This window comes from Neodiprion lecontei, chromosome 4, assembly GCF_021901455.1.
Source record: "Neodiprion lecontei isolate iyNeoLeco1 chromosome 4, iyNeoLeco1.1, whole genome shotgun sequence".
Taxonomy (NCBI): domain Eukaryota; kingdom Metazoa; phylum Arthropoda; class Insecta; order Hymenoptera; family Diprionidae; genus Neodiprion; species Neodiprion lecontei.
Window position 1 is genome coordinate 17,509,935 of NC_060263.1, and position 16,685 is coordinate 17,526,619.

Genomic DNA, 16,685 nt, shown 5'->3' on the forward strand with positions numbered 1-16,685 from the left:
AGGGGCGGTGACATCCTGGTGGAATTGAAGAGGAGTAGCACGGGGGCTCAAGCCCTCAGAGATGCCGTGGCCGGTGTGCTAGGCCAAGGAGCCAAAGTCACGGCCCTTGAGCCCGCACTTACGGTGGAAGTCCGGGACCTCGACGAGGTCGCCGAGGCACAAGAGGTGGGCAAGGCCCTAGCGGACATCCTAAATACGGAGCTGGGAAGCGAGATCAGGATGCGGAAGGGGTACAGTGGCACCCAGATAGCCCTAGTGCGTTTCCCGGATCGGTCGGCGAGAAAGATCCTCGCGGTGGGTGAGGTGAAGGTTGGCTGGATGAGCTGCAGGATCAAGGAGCGAATCAGCCTAGAACGCTGCTTCAGGTGCCAAGGTTTTGGCCACATGAGCGCGGACTGCGTTGGCATTGACAGCTTGAACAACTGCAGGAAGTGTGGTGAGGCGGGCCACAAAGAAGCCGCCTTTCAAGGAAGCCCAAAGTGTGCGCCGTGCCATCAGAGAGACTGGAGGGCCGATCACTTCGCGGGCAGCGGGAGGTGCTCAGTCATCAAAGAGAAGCTGGCCAAGGTAAAAGACAGGCACAACAGGGGAGCGGTCCTAGATGCGCCAAGGCCAGGGAAAGTGCGGTCACGAGACAGGACAGGGTACCGGTGTAGGTGTTCCTGTCGCCGACCAACCGCGAGGTCGGCTTCAGAAGGCGACTCGGGAAGGTACATTCACCGTCACCATGCCATACGTAAGAGGGAAGACCAGGCCTGGGGCTCAGCCGGCGGTGGGCATACACCAGGTAAATCTGAACAGGAGCCGGGTCGCCCAGGACCTGGTTACCCAAACTGCTGCGACCATGGAGGCCAGTATACTGCTGGTATCCGAGCCTAGCAGGGAAGTAAGGTAACTGGCTGGTGGACACGAGGGGGGACGCGGCTATCCTAGGAACGCGAAACCTGACCAGCAGCCTGATGCTGGGTGGGAGAGGCGAAGGCTTCGTGTGGGTGAGAGTAAGCAGCACGAGTGTCTTCAGCTGCTACTTCTCGCCCAACACGACAACGCAAGCCCTGGAGATGCAGCTGGACGGCCTCGAGGAGGCAGTCAGGGCGGCGGGGGGGTAGAATCCTCATAGAAGGCGACTTTATCGCGAAGTCACCGCTATGGGGATCCGATAGATGGGATGAGAGGGGCGAGACCGTGGCTGAGTTCTTGGCCAGACTCGACCTCTGGCCCATAAACACGGGAGACGCCCCAACCTGGAGCATGGAAGCCACCGGTTCGAAGTCGATCATCGACATCACAGTTAGCAGCCCCGGAGCGCTTGCCCCTGAAGTTGAGTTTTTCCAGGTAGAGGACCTGGAGCTCAGGAACGACGGAGTACTTGTCTCTGAAGTTGAGTTTCTCCAGACAAAGGACCTGGAGCACAGAAACTGCGGAGCGCTTGTCCTTGAAGTCGAGTATCTCCAGGTAGAGGACCTGGAGCGCAGGAACCACGGAGCGCTTATCCTGGAAGTCGAGTTTCTCCAGGTAAAGGACCTTGAGTGCAGAAACTACAGAGCACTTGTCTTGGAAGTCGAGTTTCACCAGGAAGCGGACCTGGAGCGTAGAAACTACGGGGCGCTTGTCCTGGAACTCGAGTTGCACCAGGAAGCGAACCCGGAGCGCAGGGTTCAGAAGATAGAGAACCCGGTACTCGAACTCTGCGGAGCGCGATTCTCATACGTCCGCTCTACTGCGCGGTTGTTTCCAGACTGAGAAATTTGACTACCTATTTTCCGTCACCGACGATTAATATAGATCGATGAGGTCAGAGAAAAAAAATTTTTGGTGACGTTACTTTCTTAACATCCGAACATCCGAACATCCAAACTTTAGTTTCGAACTTCAATACTACGAATGTATGATGTATGATGATGCTATATATGTATATGATGTATGATGTATGATGATTTTAGTTTTTACATTTCAGACAAGAAATACGCACTTTATCTTTCCTGCCGATTCCAGACTCATGAGACTAGGTCTTTCGATGTTCAGCCGTTGTCTAAAGATATATTCTTCAGTTGACGGGTCAGCTAATAACAATGCCATTCTACGACAGTTCGATGATAAAAATTTTTGCTCGTACCTTTCAAATATGAGTTAAAAGAAACTCGAAGTTTTAAGAAGGTTCATTCTGTATCTACCTATAAAAAAAAATCGCCAACAGTCACCTTTTTAGGCCTTCAATTCAGGACACTGCGTTAAATAACGTCTCGTACACGGAGCATCCATTTCATCTTGATCAAAATTATGGAGCGGAAAATTTTTGGTCTCAGATTCGATTTGTATGACCATTTCCTGACTTATTGGACCCCCAGGAACTCAGGAACTCGAAGAACGCAGCGAAAAGAGCGTAGAGCGAACAGCAGAAAAATAACGATGAAAATATTCTGTATTCTGGCTAAAACTCTTGTTTCGCTGGTCGATGTGGATTTGATTTGTGTGCTATCGATTATTTCCGGAATATTATTTCGATAACGTGCATCAACCACCTGATTTCATTACTATCTAGAATCGTCAAAATTTGCAGACCAAGTCTGATGAAGTTTCGCATTCTCTGTGAATTCGAATAACAAAGGTGCTGTACCAGCGAATATATTGACACGACATAATATTGTATAGACCCGTCGGAAGCTTCAGAAACATCTACAACAACGTCGAATCAATAGCTGATGGACGTCGAAGAAAATACGTAAATAATTTTCGTTATTCGACTGCATCCCGTTATCTGACACTGACAGCGACTTCAAACCGCGCGTAATCGATTTTCTTTCCCAAAATTCGTACGTCGATACAGTGATCCGACGAAGTCATTTTAGTATCGGTCAAAGTTAGCCAAAGTTCCACCGACAAAATTCAAAGAATTCAGCTTGTTTCATTGCGAATTTCAACGCCGAAAATATTCTTTTTTTCGTAATCGACCCAACTAGATACCTAGAACCCTATGAGAATAATTGGACCATCAGGAAATAAAAAAGGGCATCTGAAAGATTGTAGAATCAACAGCTCAGGATATACGAAATCTAGTTTTGCGTACCTCTTGTTTGCGGCTGTAACTTTTGATTCGACCCTTATAGCGACCTCAGATTGCGGCTACTTGAATCCTCCTGCAAAACACGTCGATGGAGGGTGTTTTCCAACACACCATGTGTGCAAATACCCTGCACCAAGTACATCAAAGTGGAATACATCTAGAAGAATATACTTTGCAATTCGGAAATTACCAAAATGATAATTCGCATCCAAATAAGTACCAGCAACAATACCCTCATATCCAAAAAACATTGAATTGAAAATCCTCACTGACAGGCTTATAACTTTCTTGCAAAGCCAAAAAACCTTTACAAAAGATATAGAATCAGGGACGAAATGAAAATTTCAAATTGTTCATGCGTGGCGGGCCGTTCAAGAAAATTAATAATAAACCACTGTGCACGTTGATCAGTATTATCTTATCTATGTTCCGTAGTTTAATATTTAATCATGTACATACAAACACAGCCGATAAATTAATAATGATTATTACTTACAATCAATAAATTCGCGCTCACCATTAAGAAATCCCGTGTTACCGCAAGGTTATTAAATATGTATTATAACGTATGTATGTAATATAGTGCGGATCAATCGGCTGTACATAGAGTGTTTGTGAATTTATAATAGAGCACGCGTTTCCACGCATTTCACAATAGCAATATTTTTTACATCGTATTGTAATTCATATTTCTATATAGGTCTGTATAATGTAAAGGGATTATTCAGCATCTTGACGTTATTTGCAAAAGCCGTTTATATTTCTGTGCTTCACACGCTTCCTGATTACACCGGATATTCCAACAAACCGTTGAGAGTTTGATCATAATGCTTGTTATAAAATACTCGGTGATTATAATTTTTATCAATCGTTATATGTGTCTGCGGTTTCAAGTTTCGGAACAATATTGTTTTTGTTCACACCATATTTTATATTTCGTTTTAAATCACAGGCTGCAATATATCCACACTTTAGTTTAGATCCAAACTTATTGGGTACTTAGAAGTGCAGAATAATACAATTTAATATAGTATCGTAATAGTAAAATTTGATTCAATGTATAATTTATATATACTATTAAATATTTATAATTATGCATATATCATATAATTATTAATTACGTAATAATATCCACTTGCTGACTATATCTATAAGGCTTGTCTTGACAATTGATTATTTCTATTTTCTTTTCGTATTTTTCCATATTGTTTATCTTTTCTTTTTTTTTTTTGCTCCAAATTTATCTTTCCTACACCTGCTTGGAAAGTTTGATTTTCGAAGTGTATGGGTGTGCGTAAAGTGCGCCATTTCTGAAAAGTACGGTAAAACGACGTTGGCGCATGCGCACAAGTAAAGTGTTGTATTTTACACACTAGGGCTTTCGTTGATGCATGAGCACTTTCGAATAACTCAATTTTATACACTGTGGCAATCAGCTTGAGTTACCTAACCTCAATTCTACATGCTATCAGCGGTACCTTCGCTTCTTCTCGAATCAAAATTTCCTTCACAATTTTTGGAAAAAACAACGTATGCCACACGTACGGATGGGCGATATCTCATTTGTGTAATTACAGCGCTTGCCTTTGCAGCTCACGTTGCAAATTTCACACTCATTGAAAATCATCCACTTTCCACACTTGTAACACAATATACTATTATATACATATTTATAAATGTATGGAATTTCAAAGAACTACATAATTTCACATTATATAAGAAACTTTTATTTCATTCTAGTGTTTTGTCGTTAAGCATTCCAATGTCCTTGCTTTTCGAATGTTCACTCAAAGAAATAGGAAAGCTAATATTGTTTTCCCTAAAAAGCTATCAAAGTCCGTAAGATTTCTCCGTTTTTACTTCTGAGTTTGCGAGTTCATTGTTTGACCGAAAGTATGTAGTTCGGTGCCAACGTATAAGAAATAGAAAGAGAGAAAGAGAGATAAACAGACAGAGCGAGTAGAGTATGAGAGAAAGATTAGACACATATTCGCCAGTGCAGTGAAAAAAGTACAAAAATAACAAGAATAGTATTGGAAATTGGATAAATGTAGATTATTATTACTGTTATGTATGAGGTTTTCTCCTTCCTTTAGAACTACAATATTTTTTGTTCTTGTTTTTCAATTTCTCAACGACGTCGATACATCTTTATAATAGTATAGTTACACACTCAATTATTTGACAAATTGCAATTACAATCGAGCTGTGTTTTCGTGCGATGCGTGCAAGATATGAGAAAAAATGGAAGAAAAAAAAGTTGACTATTGAACGTAGCAATATTACTAGATGACGATTTATCAAAACAAGCTTTGGTGATTTTGTCTTTTTCTTATATATTTCTTCGTTCATTAATTTTATTTCTCTCTTTTAAGCTTGTCTTTTTAATTCTTTAATTATCGTCCCTTGATTCTTGCCTTAATACGTACATATTATGTATCAACATATCAGATAATTATTACTATACATACGGAATTGTCCTTGCCATTATCATTGGCAGCATATTGCGCAGAACACAATATTAATTATCATTTATATATTAGATTATACTAAATATATAATGTATCGTAATCAAGACAAAACAAAACGAATCACATACTAATAGAATAAAAATTATATTATTTTCCTTACAATACTCTTCAAATAAATCTATGGTCGATACAAACAGAATGATGTTAACAGTGTATATAATTTACCTAAGATGTCATGTAACAATCGACTGCCCAGCAACGAATATAACAACGATGAAAATTTACAAACGATACAGAGAAAGAAAAAAACCTGATTTGATTCAACTTTCGTATTATTATTGGTATAATTTGTATGACAATACGTTACTGTCAATCATTTGCTGCAGTATACATAAAAACAATTTCACATAATAACATCAATTCATTCGCAAGATATATAATTCCACACAATAATTAGTTGTAACATGTAATAAACGAATATATGTATATATATATATGTATATATATATATATATATATATATATATATATATATATATATATATAATCAAACAACAGTATTGATAATGATAATGGTCATAATAATAATAATTCATAACGTACAATATAATATAAGTATATGTATAATATACGGCATAACAACAATATAATAATGTTAGTATAGCTTTTATTCCTATGCTTAACTTACGAGATATACAAGCATACAATTGGTTGATTTGAACCACAGCCTAGTTAATTGGTGCAGCTAATGCAAGGAGAAAAATATTATTTTCCACACCTGCTTGGAAAGTTCGATTGTAAAGTGCCCCATTTTCAGACAGTGCGGTAAAAGATGTTGGCGCATGCGCACAGCTGAAATGCTCGGTTTTAAACACTACGACATTCTTTAACGCAAGCGCACTTTCAAATAACTTGACTTTACGCATTGTATTATCAATTAATCACCCAACCCAAATTTTACACACTGTCTGTGGCACCTTTATTGCTCCTCAAATGAAACTTTCCTTCAAAGGTGTTGGAAAAAATCACATATGTCACACGTGTGAATGGGCAATATCTGAATCATGTGAACGCAGCATTTGCCTATTGCGAGTCACGTCGCAAACTTCACACTCATCGGAAATCACTCACTTTCCGCACTTGTAACACAACATACTAATTTCCTTTTTTCGTTGGATTAGTTAAATACAACATTTTGGTCCGAAGAGCATTAATTATGGATGATGTCTAATCAACTAACGCATAATTTAGCGTGTGATTTTAGAGCGTTTGGGGGTAACGTGTATAAAATTGTTTTGACAAATTTGGGTTTAAAGATTACACACAGAGTCAAATTGTAGTTTGGCTGCTACCCAGAATGATGTAATAGATGTTTGGAAATAAAAATAATATAAAAGACATTTGGAACTGAGATTTTCTTCTTGTATTCTGTCCAATAGAAAAATACTCTAGTCTAAGTATGATGCACCTTTTCAGAAAAAAAGTTTACCCATTCTCCGAAGGCGATAAATTTTTCCTTGACAAAATGTCTACTGCAAATAATTCGAATTGTATTTTCGGTAACCTCGGAAGTAATGACGAAATATCTGGCTTGAACTTTGCGAAGGCAGGATGAAAAAAAGACTTCTGATAAGCATGAAAAGGAATTATAGCCGCTGCTTTTTATATCTCAAGCATAACAATTTCAGAGGAACTTTACTACGCTTATTACTGTATGAAAAGTTGTCAAGTTTTAGTGAAATCTTTAATCGATATTTAGCTCGATTGTGGAGAAAAAATTTGTAGGAGAAAACAAGTTATAAGGGCAATTGGAAAGAAAAAAATCAATCAAACTCAGGAAACGGAAAATTTTCATCCTGGGTAAGACCTTTTTATAAATATTCACGTATTCAGAAAGTAGCTCCAACAATTTCATCACTTCCGTCAAGCGTTGTGTTAAAAAAGCCATACGATTAATCACTCAAGCTTGTTTGCTTCTATTTTATTTTCTTTACTTTTTGCTATCCGTTAATTACTCTTTTTTATATTATATATATAGCTCATGCTTCCTACGTTATAATTACAAATATACGTTTGAATATCTATATAACGTTCGTTCCTCTTACCCAACATTCATACAACTTTGAATTGGTTTTGTGTAAATTCTAAGTAATTGCTGATTAAGCCATTTCCTTTTTACGTCTTCAAGCTAACAATGTTGTGTATTTTTCTTGACAGATCGCTTCCCTTACATTCTTTCAAGCTACTACGCAATATTCGTTGTGTGATTTTCTTATCGCGACACCAGTGTTATCGTTTGTATATCTTAATTGATCGACAAGAATTAATTTACGTCTTTACACAAGTACATTACCCTACGCGTGTCTGTGTAAATATGTATAATAGGAAACGATATTTATGCATGTACCATTTTTCATAGGCTCTAGAAAAATTTTATGGATATAGAATTAAAAAAAAAAAAAAAAAAATTAACAATTTCAAACGTGCGCTTATACCGACAGCGTATAGCTGAAATTTCATTATACTTACAACGTTTAATGTGTGTACACATGTGATGCGGATACACGATAATTTTGGATTCGAATTCTTTATACACAAGTTTATGTTGTTACACTATGTAATTAAGGTATTTGTGAAAAGATTTACCGTATTGTATAATAATGTCTAAATCAATGCGGATTGCGGAATTCCTTCACCTCATCTAAATTGGGGAGGGGGATAAAAATCAAAGTGAATATGTGGAAAAGTAAAGAAAAGGACAATTTTGATGCACCGAATGTGAATCCTTTGAAATTTTATACACGATCGATTTTCAGAAATTCAATCGCTTATCGAATAAATACAAAAATATAAATAACGGACAAATAATTTCGCTATTTGATTTTTTCTGTCAACTAACAGACGGTTAGGAAACTTTTGTTTCGATGAAATTAGAAAAGAATATCTTACGTATGGGGTATTCCACGAGATATCGATCAAGATCGGAAGTTAAGATGTCTGATCTACTTACTGTACAATTTTTTACATGAATGTACGAGTCGAAAAACGGAACGCCATTTAATGTTATACAACCCCTATCTGATATACGATTTAATCCGCTATTTTCGAAGCGGCCATTGTCTGTAATCTGTAAAAAAATCTGAAAGCTCCAGTAAAATACGTTACAGTAAGAGGTACTTCATTTTTAATATTGATAATATATCTTTATGATTGGCAAATATTTGATATCACAATATACGTATACCTTCTTTTTTGATTTCCCAAAACCTTTGTTTTATCCGCATTATTTGAAAAAAATGTTCTTCATTTTAGTTTTTTAAATTTATTCCACGAATCGCTTTTCCTGACATTTATCATTTCGCAAACTAGTATATATTTGAAAGCTCCATTTTTCGAATCTACTAACAAACATTGTTGCATTTTAATAGATTTTTCTAAATTTTTTCACATTTTAGAAAACGGGTCCTCCGGAAATAATATCTTAGACAGGGAATATTGAAATTTTATTCTCTCAATTGAGCTCTATTTTTTACCAATACTTTCATATCAAACATTATAGAGCAAATCCAAAATCTCGATCTCCGATTTTGATTTATACCTCGTAGAATGCGCCGTTACGTGTAAATGATGCTAGTTATGGATATTCCTTGAAATTCTAGCGCAAAGGTATTTCTCTGGATGGATGCATTAATGTAAGAAAAGTATATGCATATTCTATTAGGCCTGTCCTTAAGAAGAGTGAAATCGAATTCCGATGGTTGCATCCCTCGAATTGGTTCAAAACAATTTTAAAAAATTGTCGCATATTATTCCCCCTTCCATGTTTACCCAACCCTAGAAAGCTTTAATTTTTCTCACAAGAAAAACATTTATTTTTCGAGGTTTTTATTCAAAAATGTCTACCGGGTTCAAGAAAAACCGTACAAAATTTTGTAAAAAAGTAAAATGAAGGTGTATTTGTTCCCTTTAAGATGCCACTGGGAAATTTGGCTATCTCTATTTTTGACTCCGCTGTCTAAATTTTAGTGCGGCAAGGAATTTCGACTAGTGAATCCAAACTTCTGAGCAATCAAGGATCTCAATTGGATTGGTCTTAAGCAAAAAAGGAATTTATCGTAAGAAATAATGAGGAGATGTTAAAAATGACGACGACTTCATCTTCCTTTTTATAAGAATAAGAATTTCGTTTTCCTCCTAAGAAGGACTTTACCTTCATTTCCTTTCTCAGAAAATTTTGTACGGTTTTTTTTTTTTTTGAACCCAGTACGCGCTTTCGATTAAAAACCTCGAAAACTTAATGCTTTTCTTTCGAGAATAAGTAAGGCTTTCTAGGGTTGGGTAAATATGAAGGGAAAAAATGCACAATTTTTCATTAATTATTTCGAACCAATTTGAGGAGTGCAGCATTGAAATTCGATATCAGATCCTTAGGGACACGTCTAATATTCAATACATGTATATATTTATCATACGTACTTTCTAATATGCACTGTACATACCTATATCGTATTATATTAATATAATTTAATATATATAGAAAGAGATCTTTTTTTGTTAAACGATGAGTATTTAAAGATATACCTATAATTATCGCAATTTATGCATAGATCGCGACATTTTGTTATGTATTTAATTATACCTGCATAATATACATTCGTATTTTCTATAGATCAAGAAGTTTCTAAATTTTTTCAGCATTTATTTAAGGTGCGGTATATTGAAAGCTAAGTGCACAGGTATTATGATATAATTCTGATTGATTTTTATATTTCGAAAACGTAAGTAATGAGTTTATCAAATAATAATGAAACAAATAAGTGATATATCATATGCTAGAAAAACGTATTTCACACAGACATTTATACGGAGTGTGCAATGTAAATTTTCAGCTTGCGATTGCTAATAAATTGCTAGAAAATTTGAAACGAACTTGAGTTTTCGAGATAAATTCACCGAAATTTACATGAAATCAATATACACCGTTTTTTGGCTATTGGGCATACCAATTGCACGTAAATGAGGACGTGATCACAAATAGTACAAAACTGTTGAATCAGCACTGATCACTGTTAATATTGATTTGTTAACAGAATTGATTATCAAAGAGTTCTGTTTGATATTACATGCAGGGGATTTTTTCGTAATGAATTAATACCCGATAATTGAATGGATTTATAATAAAAGAAAAAAGTAAAACATTCAATGGTGGCCACAAACGGTTCTTATACCCTATCGCCTGATTCGGGAAAACATTGGTTCATTTTTACAATCAACGTCAGTGACAAAAATCTGAAAAACTCGCGAACTTGGACGTTATCAAGCAACATGACATGAAAAATTGCCAAAACATCAAAACACGTGAAAAATAATGCCCCATATATAAGTATATGTGCGATTGTAATTCGACATTTCTTAAGTTCGACATTGTTTCTCTACGTAAATATCTAGCAGTTTTGATACCGTGAATATCTACTATCTTACACATTAGCGTCAGATTTCAAACGCGGTAATTACGTACATATTGAAAAATTTCTAAAAGGAATACGTACTTTCTACGCGATTATAATCAAGTGAAAAATGGATCTGTGCTCGAACCGAATATTTTCTGTTTCTTGTTTCCCGTTTGTGTCGTATTGTATGTTTCTATTGTTTTCGAACGTGGTTTTTGGCAGTCAATTTCGTGCAAGGTATTCATATGTATATACGGATATTATACAATATAATCTTGAAATGTAAAATTGTAACTTACAATTAGAGACTTATACGTGTTTTTTTTTTTCTTTCTTTCTTTCTTACTTTTCTACCATCCTTCTTCGTTCACCCTACATACTAAAATCTCTAATACTATATCAATTATCATTAAGCTATTCAATGCAAACATTGTTTTCATATGCGGATTGATTGGTCTGTGTATTAATATATATTGCTGTAACATATTGGGTACAAACAGTACGTATGGCTTTCAGTAATGACGTTCGTGATAAGTTCGAAAGTGATAATGATAGTGACAATAACCATAATCGGTAATAACTCGAGCTACAGAAATAAAATTTCATAATTTTCCTTTTATATTATAATATTTCGTTAGTAATTTTTTTTACCATATTATATAATACTCAAGCTTATTTATCATTCATTTACTATTTATATATTTTGGATGTAAAGCGTAGCGTTTAAAAAGCACCACATAATAATTGTTTCTTTGGTATTTTCTTTCTTTACTTTCATTGTATCCTTATTTATATGCACGTATTTTGTGATTAATTGATTTATGATATTTATATAGTAAATTGTTATCATCATTATTAATATTATTATTAAAATTAATTTTAGCAAATGTGATGACGAATTTTAATTTAATTTTTGAAATCTCTCCTTTCAGTTTCTGGTTCTTTTCGTCGAGTATTTGCTATGGTTTTTTTTTTTTTTTTTTTTTTTCTCACCCTTATTAACATTTATTTATAAGGCTGCAAGTAGTGCGCAAAATCAATCGTGTTGCGTCGTGTCGTGCCAATATTACTTGATCGACAGCTTGACCATCACCCGTCCCTCAATATCCCCGTACATTACAAGACTCAGAGTACAGGTTTAACCTTCATTATTTATTTTATCGATAATTATGAATTATCAAAAACTTTATTCTTTTCGATAAAATATTATAAATATTAGTATGTACAAGTTTAGAATCTGGTGAAAGTTTTCAAATTTCGCCCGCATTTGTTGTGAACCGTATCGCGATGCATTATATTGTACCAATTATTATGACGTTTTGTCGCTGCGATTGTAAATGAAAATATTCGAACCGTATAAACGCGTACGGGAAGTTTTAGGTTACGTTTCACTATTTTCACATTATACACGTACAGTGTTTGCGAAAAATGCATACATTATACAAATTTGACTATTTCCGTTATTTTTCTACTCCCCAATTTTTACTTTTCGTAGTTCCGACAGTCGACAAATTGTTATAGACTACTAAAATCGAATAATTGATCAAGCACTTTTTGCCGCAACAGTTAAGGCTATTATAACGTGTAATTAATTTTCACCGATATTTATATGGGTAATATTACAACAATTATATAATATTAATTGCGGTTCCGTATCATTTATCATATTAAATAGTACAATTTGTATTGCCGATCATCGAGTGTAATCCACGTGTAAAATATGATGCAATTATCAACAATCCGTTGAAATCTAAGTCGCGTAATATTTTTCAAAGCTCGCTACCATAAAATCATGCGATTATGCTTCCTTTATTACAAGTTATCATACATTATCCGTCAAATGAAATTCTTCTTCAGAAAAGAAGAATTTGTCACCGAATTGTTCAGAAATATAGGATTTTGAAAGTATTCAGATCAAAGTATTTTGAAAATAATTTCAGCAAAATTCTCGTTACATTTTCATAATTCTTAACGCTGCGTGGGATTATTCGTCATATATTTATGCGTGTGACGTAGTATGTCACCTATAACAATCGAATAATTCGACGTAAGATTATCAAACTTCTTCCTCTTAAGTTTATTTTTATATTATCGATAACTACCGCAACTTACGCATTATATCTGTGCATATGTAATTGTATAATATACACATGACATTATATTATACTGTGAGTGTAAAGTGTAATTGTAAAGTGGCGCTCTTATTACGATACCGTAAATTATAATGGTCCATGAAATACATTTTGCCCGATGTTCCTTTTGTTTTTGGTGTTTTCTCTTTAAATCAAGCATTTATTGCACAATGATTTCGATTCGTTCACATTTAATTTCGGTCTTTCCTTCTTCTAGTTACGTCGGTATATTTTTTCGCATTTCAATCATATACGAACTGTTCATTATCATTATTATTATATATATATATGTATAGGTATAATTTATACTAGGTATGCGTACGCACTGTATAATTCTTATTGCTATTATAATAATGTCACGTGTGTATGTGTAAGTAACGCATCAGGAACGAGTTGATTTTAATTCGCGCGGTATACTGTTTTAATCTTCTTCGCATTTCTTCGGTAAAACGTGATATTGCCAGCAATTATCGACTCGTCGATAATTAATCTTCGCAAAGCGTGCCGGCCACAAATCGGTACGTTCCGTGCATAATCCGCGTAACTCGTTCAGGGTTTGAAATTTCGTCGTTGTATTTTCAACCGTAGATTAACCAGAGTCTAGGAGAATCCCTTGTAGTGGATGAAGAAGAATATTAGGAACACGGCGTAGGCTGTCGGAAACGTGATCCTCGCTATGACGTCGATCGTTTTTGCCACTCTTATCGGATGCGGCGGCTCCTTTTTTCTCACCTGCACAAAGCAGCACTACTCAGGGTCATTACAGTGTCGTTTCACGCAACATCTACACATTGAATCACAACTCTACAGCTAAACATGTACATTGACCATTGGGTAATTATAGAGAAATTTCACGCTTATTTTTACGTTGGCAGCACTCGTCCTTAGTTCGGAACTAGATGAGCGGCCAACTTTACTCATCTAAAATCAATGCAAAGGATTTTCCGATTTCTCTATAATCTCCCGGTAAAAATTCCAGACAGTCGAATCGATCGTATATGAAATGGTTCAAATTTAGAATGTAATTCCAGTACCTGAAAATTCATTGCTAAAAATTCTTATCAAGCACGGCAAAGCAACATGGCTAGGGATTTCGCTAACTATCTAGGCCGATGTTTCGTAAAAGCAAAATTAACACAGAGTAAAGAATATGTCAAAACACTACCTTTCTTTATCAATAAATACGATATACGAACTGACCTAACCTAACCTAGAATACATTCTGTTTTTAAACTATTTTTCCAACATTTTTTATTCTGTAACTCTGACGCGAAATAAAATTTCTTCAATAAATCAGCAGAGAATTTCATTCGCAATTTCGAAGTTGACGTATGTACGATAAATAAATTAAAAATCTTCAACGCGTATAATTCGAAGATTTAACCATGCGGCTAAATGGTTGAACCGGATGTCGTAAAGACTGCGTTCAGGCAGGGGTGAGATGATTGTATGTGTGGTAAGGGTTGATGCATACCTCGGCTGCACATCCGTTCGTAGCTGTGTGCGTGCATGGATTTGGTCCGCAATTTGTGCAGGTGACGATTTCATTCGGCGCCCCTCCTCCACCACCTGGTACCGTTGCACCGCCACCCTCCCGTTTCTTGTCGCCCTGTGACAGGGTCTCCGTGGCAGAAAATTATATTTCACTCGAACTTGAGCGATCCGTGATTTTTCGCTCGAAAAAATTTTTACTATTTTTTTTGTTTTTTTGTTTTTTTTTTTTTTTCTTTTTTCTTTTCCCCTGTGTACGTTTTCTTATAATCAGTATCGTTATCGCTAGCCGAGTTTTGCTTCTTGTTATTTTTATTTTTACTTATTTATTTTTTTTTTTTTGAAAAATCGGATCGCCCATTTGATATTCTGTAATTATGTATCGTAAACGTGTTCTACTTTTTCTTCTGGTTCTGAATTTTTTCGAAAAAATTCACGCATGCGTTATATTTTACAGATCCAATTACAATTTACATGCTGCCGCAGCATAGTATCTACATTTTTTTTTTAGCACTGCTATATCGTACAGATGGAGGTTTCGGTTTTCAATTGAATCCTCGAATACATGTTTTCGAAAACTTTTTCTTCCATCCCCTAATTCAAGATAGTATGGATTTTTCAACTCAAGGCCTCATAATTCACGAACAACTACGAATAAGAATTCTTTACGGCAAACTGGTGTGAAAATTTTTCAAAATTATCATCATTGTCGTATGTATAAAAAAAAAAAAAATAAACGAATCGACAAAACGAGAGTAAGAAATGCATTATATTTGTCCCTATCTGTAGTTATTTATTTTCTGTTTAACGAATTAACTGGCTGAAGGGTAGCCAAATTTTTGTTATCATCAAACAGTATTTCATAGCTAATAGAAGAACTGAAGAAAATAATGAATTTCAAGTTTGGCCGGTGTTAAAGTTGAATATTTTAGTTCTTTCTGAGAATTGTCTATAATTTTATACCGAAGAATCCAAATAACTGGCGCGTTATTCGATCGTTAAAATGATAGTTTCAAATGTATTTGAATGTTCAATTGAACAAGCTTTTGTAATATTTCTGCACAATTCGCAATAACTGCTTCACCTAAATATCCTGGAAAATATCTGACTGCAAAATTGTTTCATGAATAGTAGATACACGTATATTTGTATGTAGACATAACAAATTTTATCGTGTATTTTATTTTATCGAAACCTACCACCTGATACATCGTTAGAGTAATTTTATAAGACATTGAGAATTCTACCTACTCTGGAGTAAGTAATTCGTTTGGAAACAATGAATCGGTTGCAAAAAAAGAAGTTATTAAGACGACGTGGCTTTATGCTTCAATTTTTTCTTGTTAATAGATTTCTTCTAGGTCCCTTCGAAAAAATTTAACTTGGTACAATTTTAATTCGAAATTTGCACTGATAACAAAAACCTGGATCGTCCGTTTTTGAAGTTTTTACGCTATATAGATAAAATTGATTCACGATGGTTGAACCGTTAATTTTATGAAAACAATTTTTAGTATCATTGAAAAGTGTTTTAGAGTATTCTATAATGTCTTATTACGATGTACTGATTCACTTAAATTTGAATCTTAAATGTGAAAGTTCGTCACTTTAAAGTTAATTTATATTAATTCTACTGTAATTTACCATTCTTTGATAAATCATTCGATATATCGGTTCGTGCATAGATAAATTAATAAATTGTGTTCTGAGTCTGTGACTTGTTGGAACGCCAAGCCGCTACGTCGCATTCAATTATACGAGAATCAACCTTCCACAATTTGATCGATTATATTTCAGTGCATTGTGACGGGTACCAGATTAACTTTGCATCGATCAGTTTTTTTTTGAACCTGAATAAAAGAACCTACTCGTCAATTTGCATATCATGCAATAGGTTGAAAAGAAAATAACCACGAACCTATGTTTTATATATGTTTTGTTTTTTGTTGTTTTTTGCTTGAAAAAATGCATATCTGATATTTTTTGTTACATCTTGATGTTCAATTATTATATTATAATTATTTTCTTAATGATTTATTTTGAATATAAATTTGATGATATTTCGTACGAAAAGTGC

General features: G+C 35.1%; 1 protein-coding gene across 11 annotated transcripts in view; it reads right to left on the reverse strand.

Moving 5' to 3' along the window:
* Positions 1-4,213: 4,213 nt before the first annotated feature.
* LOC107224546 (glutamate-gated chloride channel) overlaps positions 4,214-16,685 on the reverse strand; it is a 106,054-nt gene continuing 93,582 nt past the window's right edge. For 5 of the 11 annotated variants that reach the window (XM_046738373.1, XM_046738378.1, XM_046738371.1 and 2 more), the window contains 2 exons: positions 14,592-14,726; positions 4,214-13,864 (listed from right to left, as the gene is read on the reverse strand). In XM_046738373.1, coding sequence (XP_046594329.1) covers positions 13,718-13,864; positions 14,592-14,726 — 282 coding nt within the window. In that variant the 3' untranslated portion in view covers positions 4,214-13,717. The remainder of the gene's footprint in view (positions 13,865-14,591; positions 14,727-16,685) is intronic. The other 6 variants (XM_046738376.1, XM_046738374.1, XM_046738372.1 and 3 more) reach the window with 3 other exon arrangements.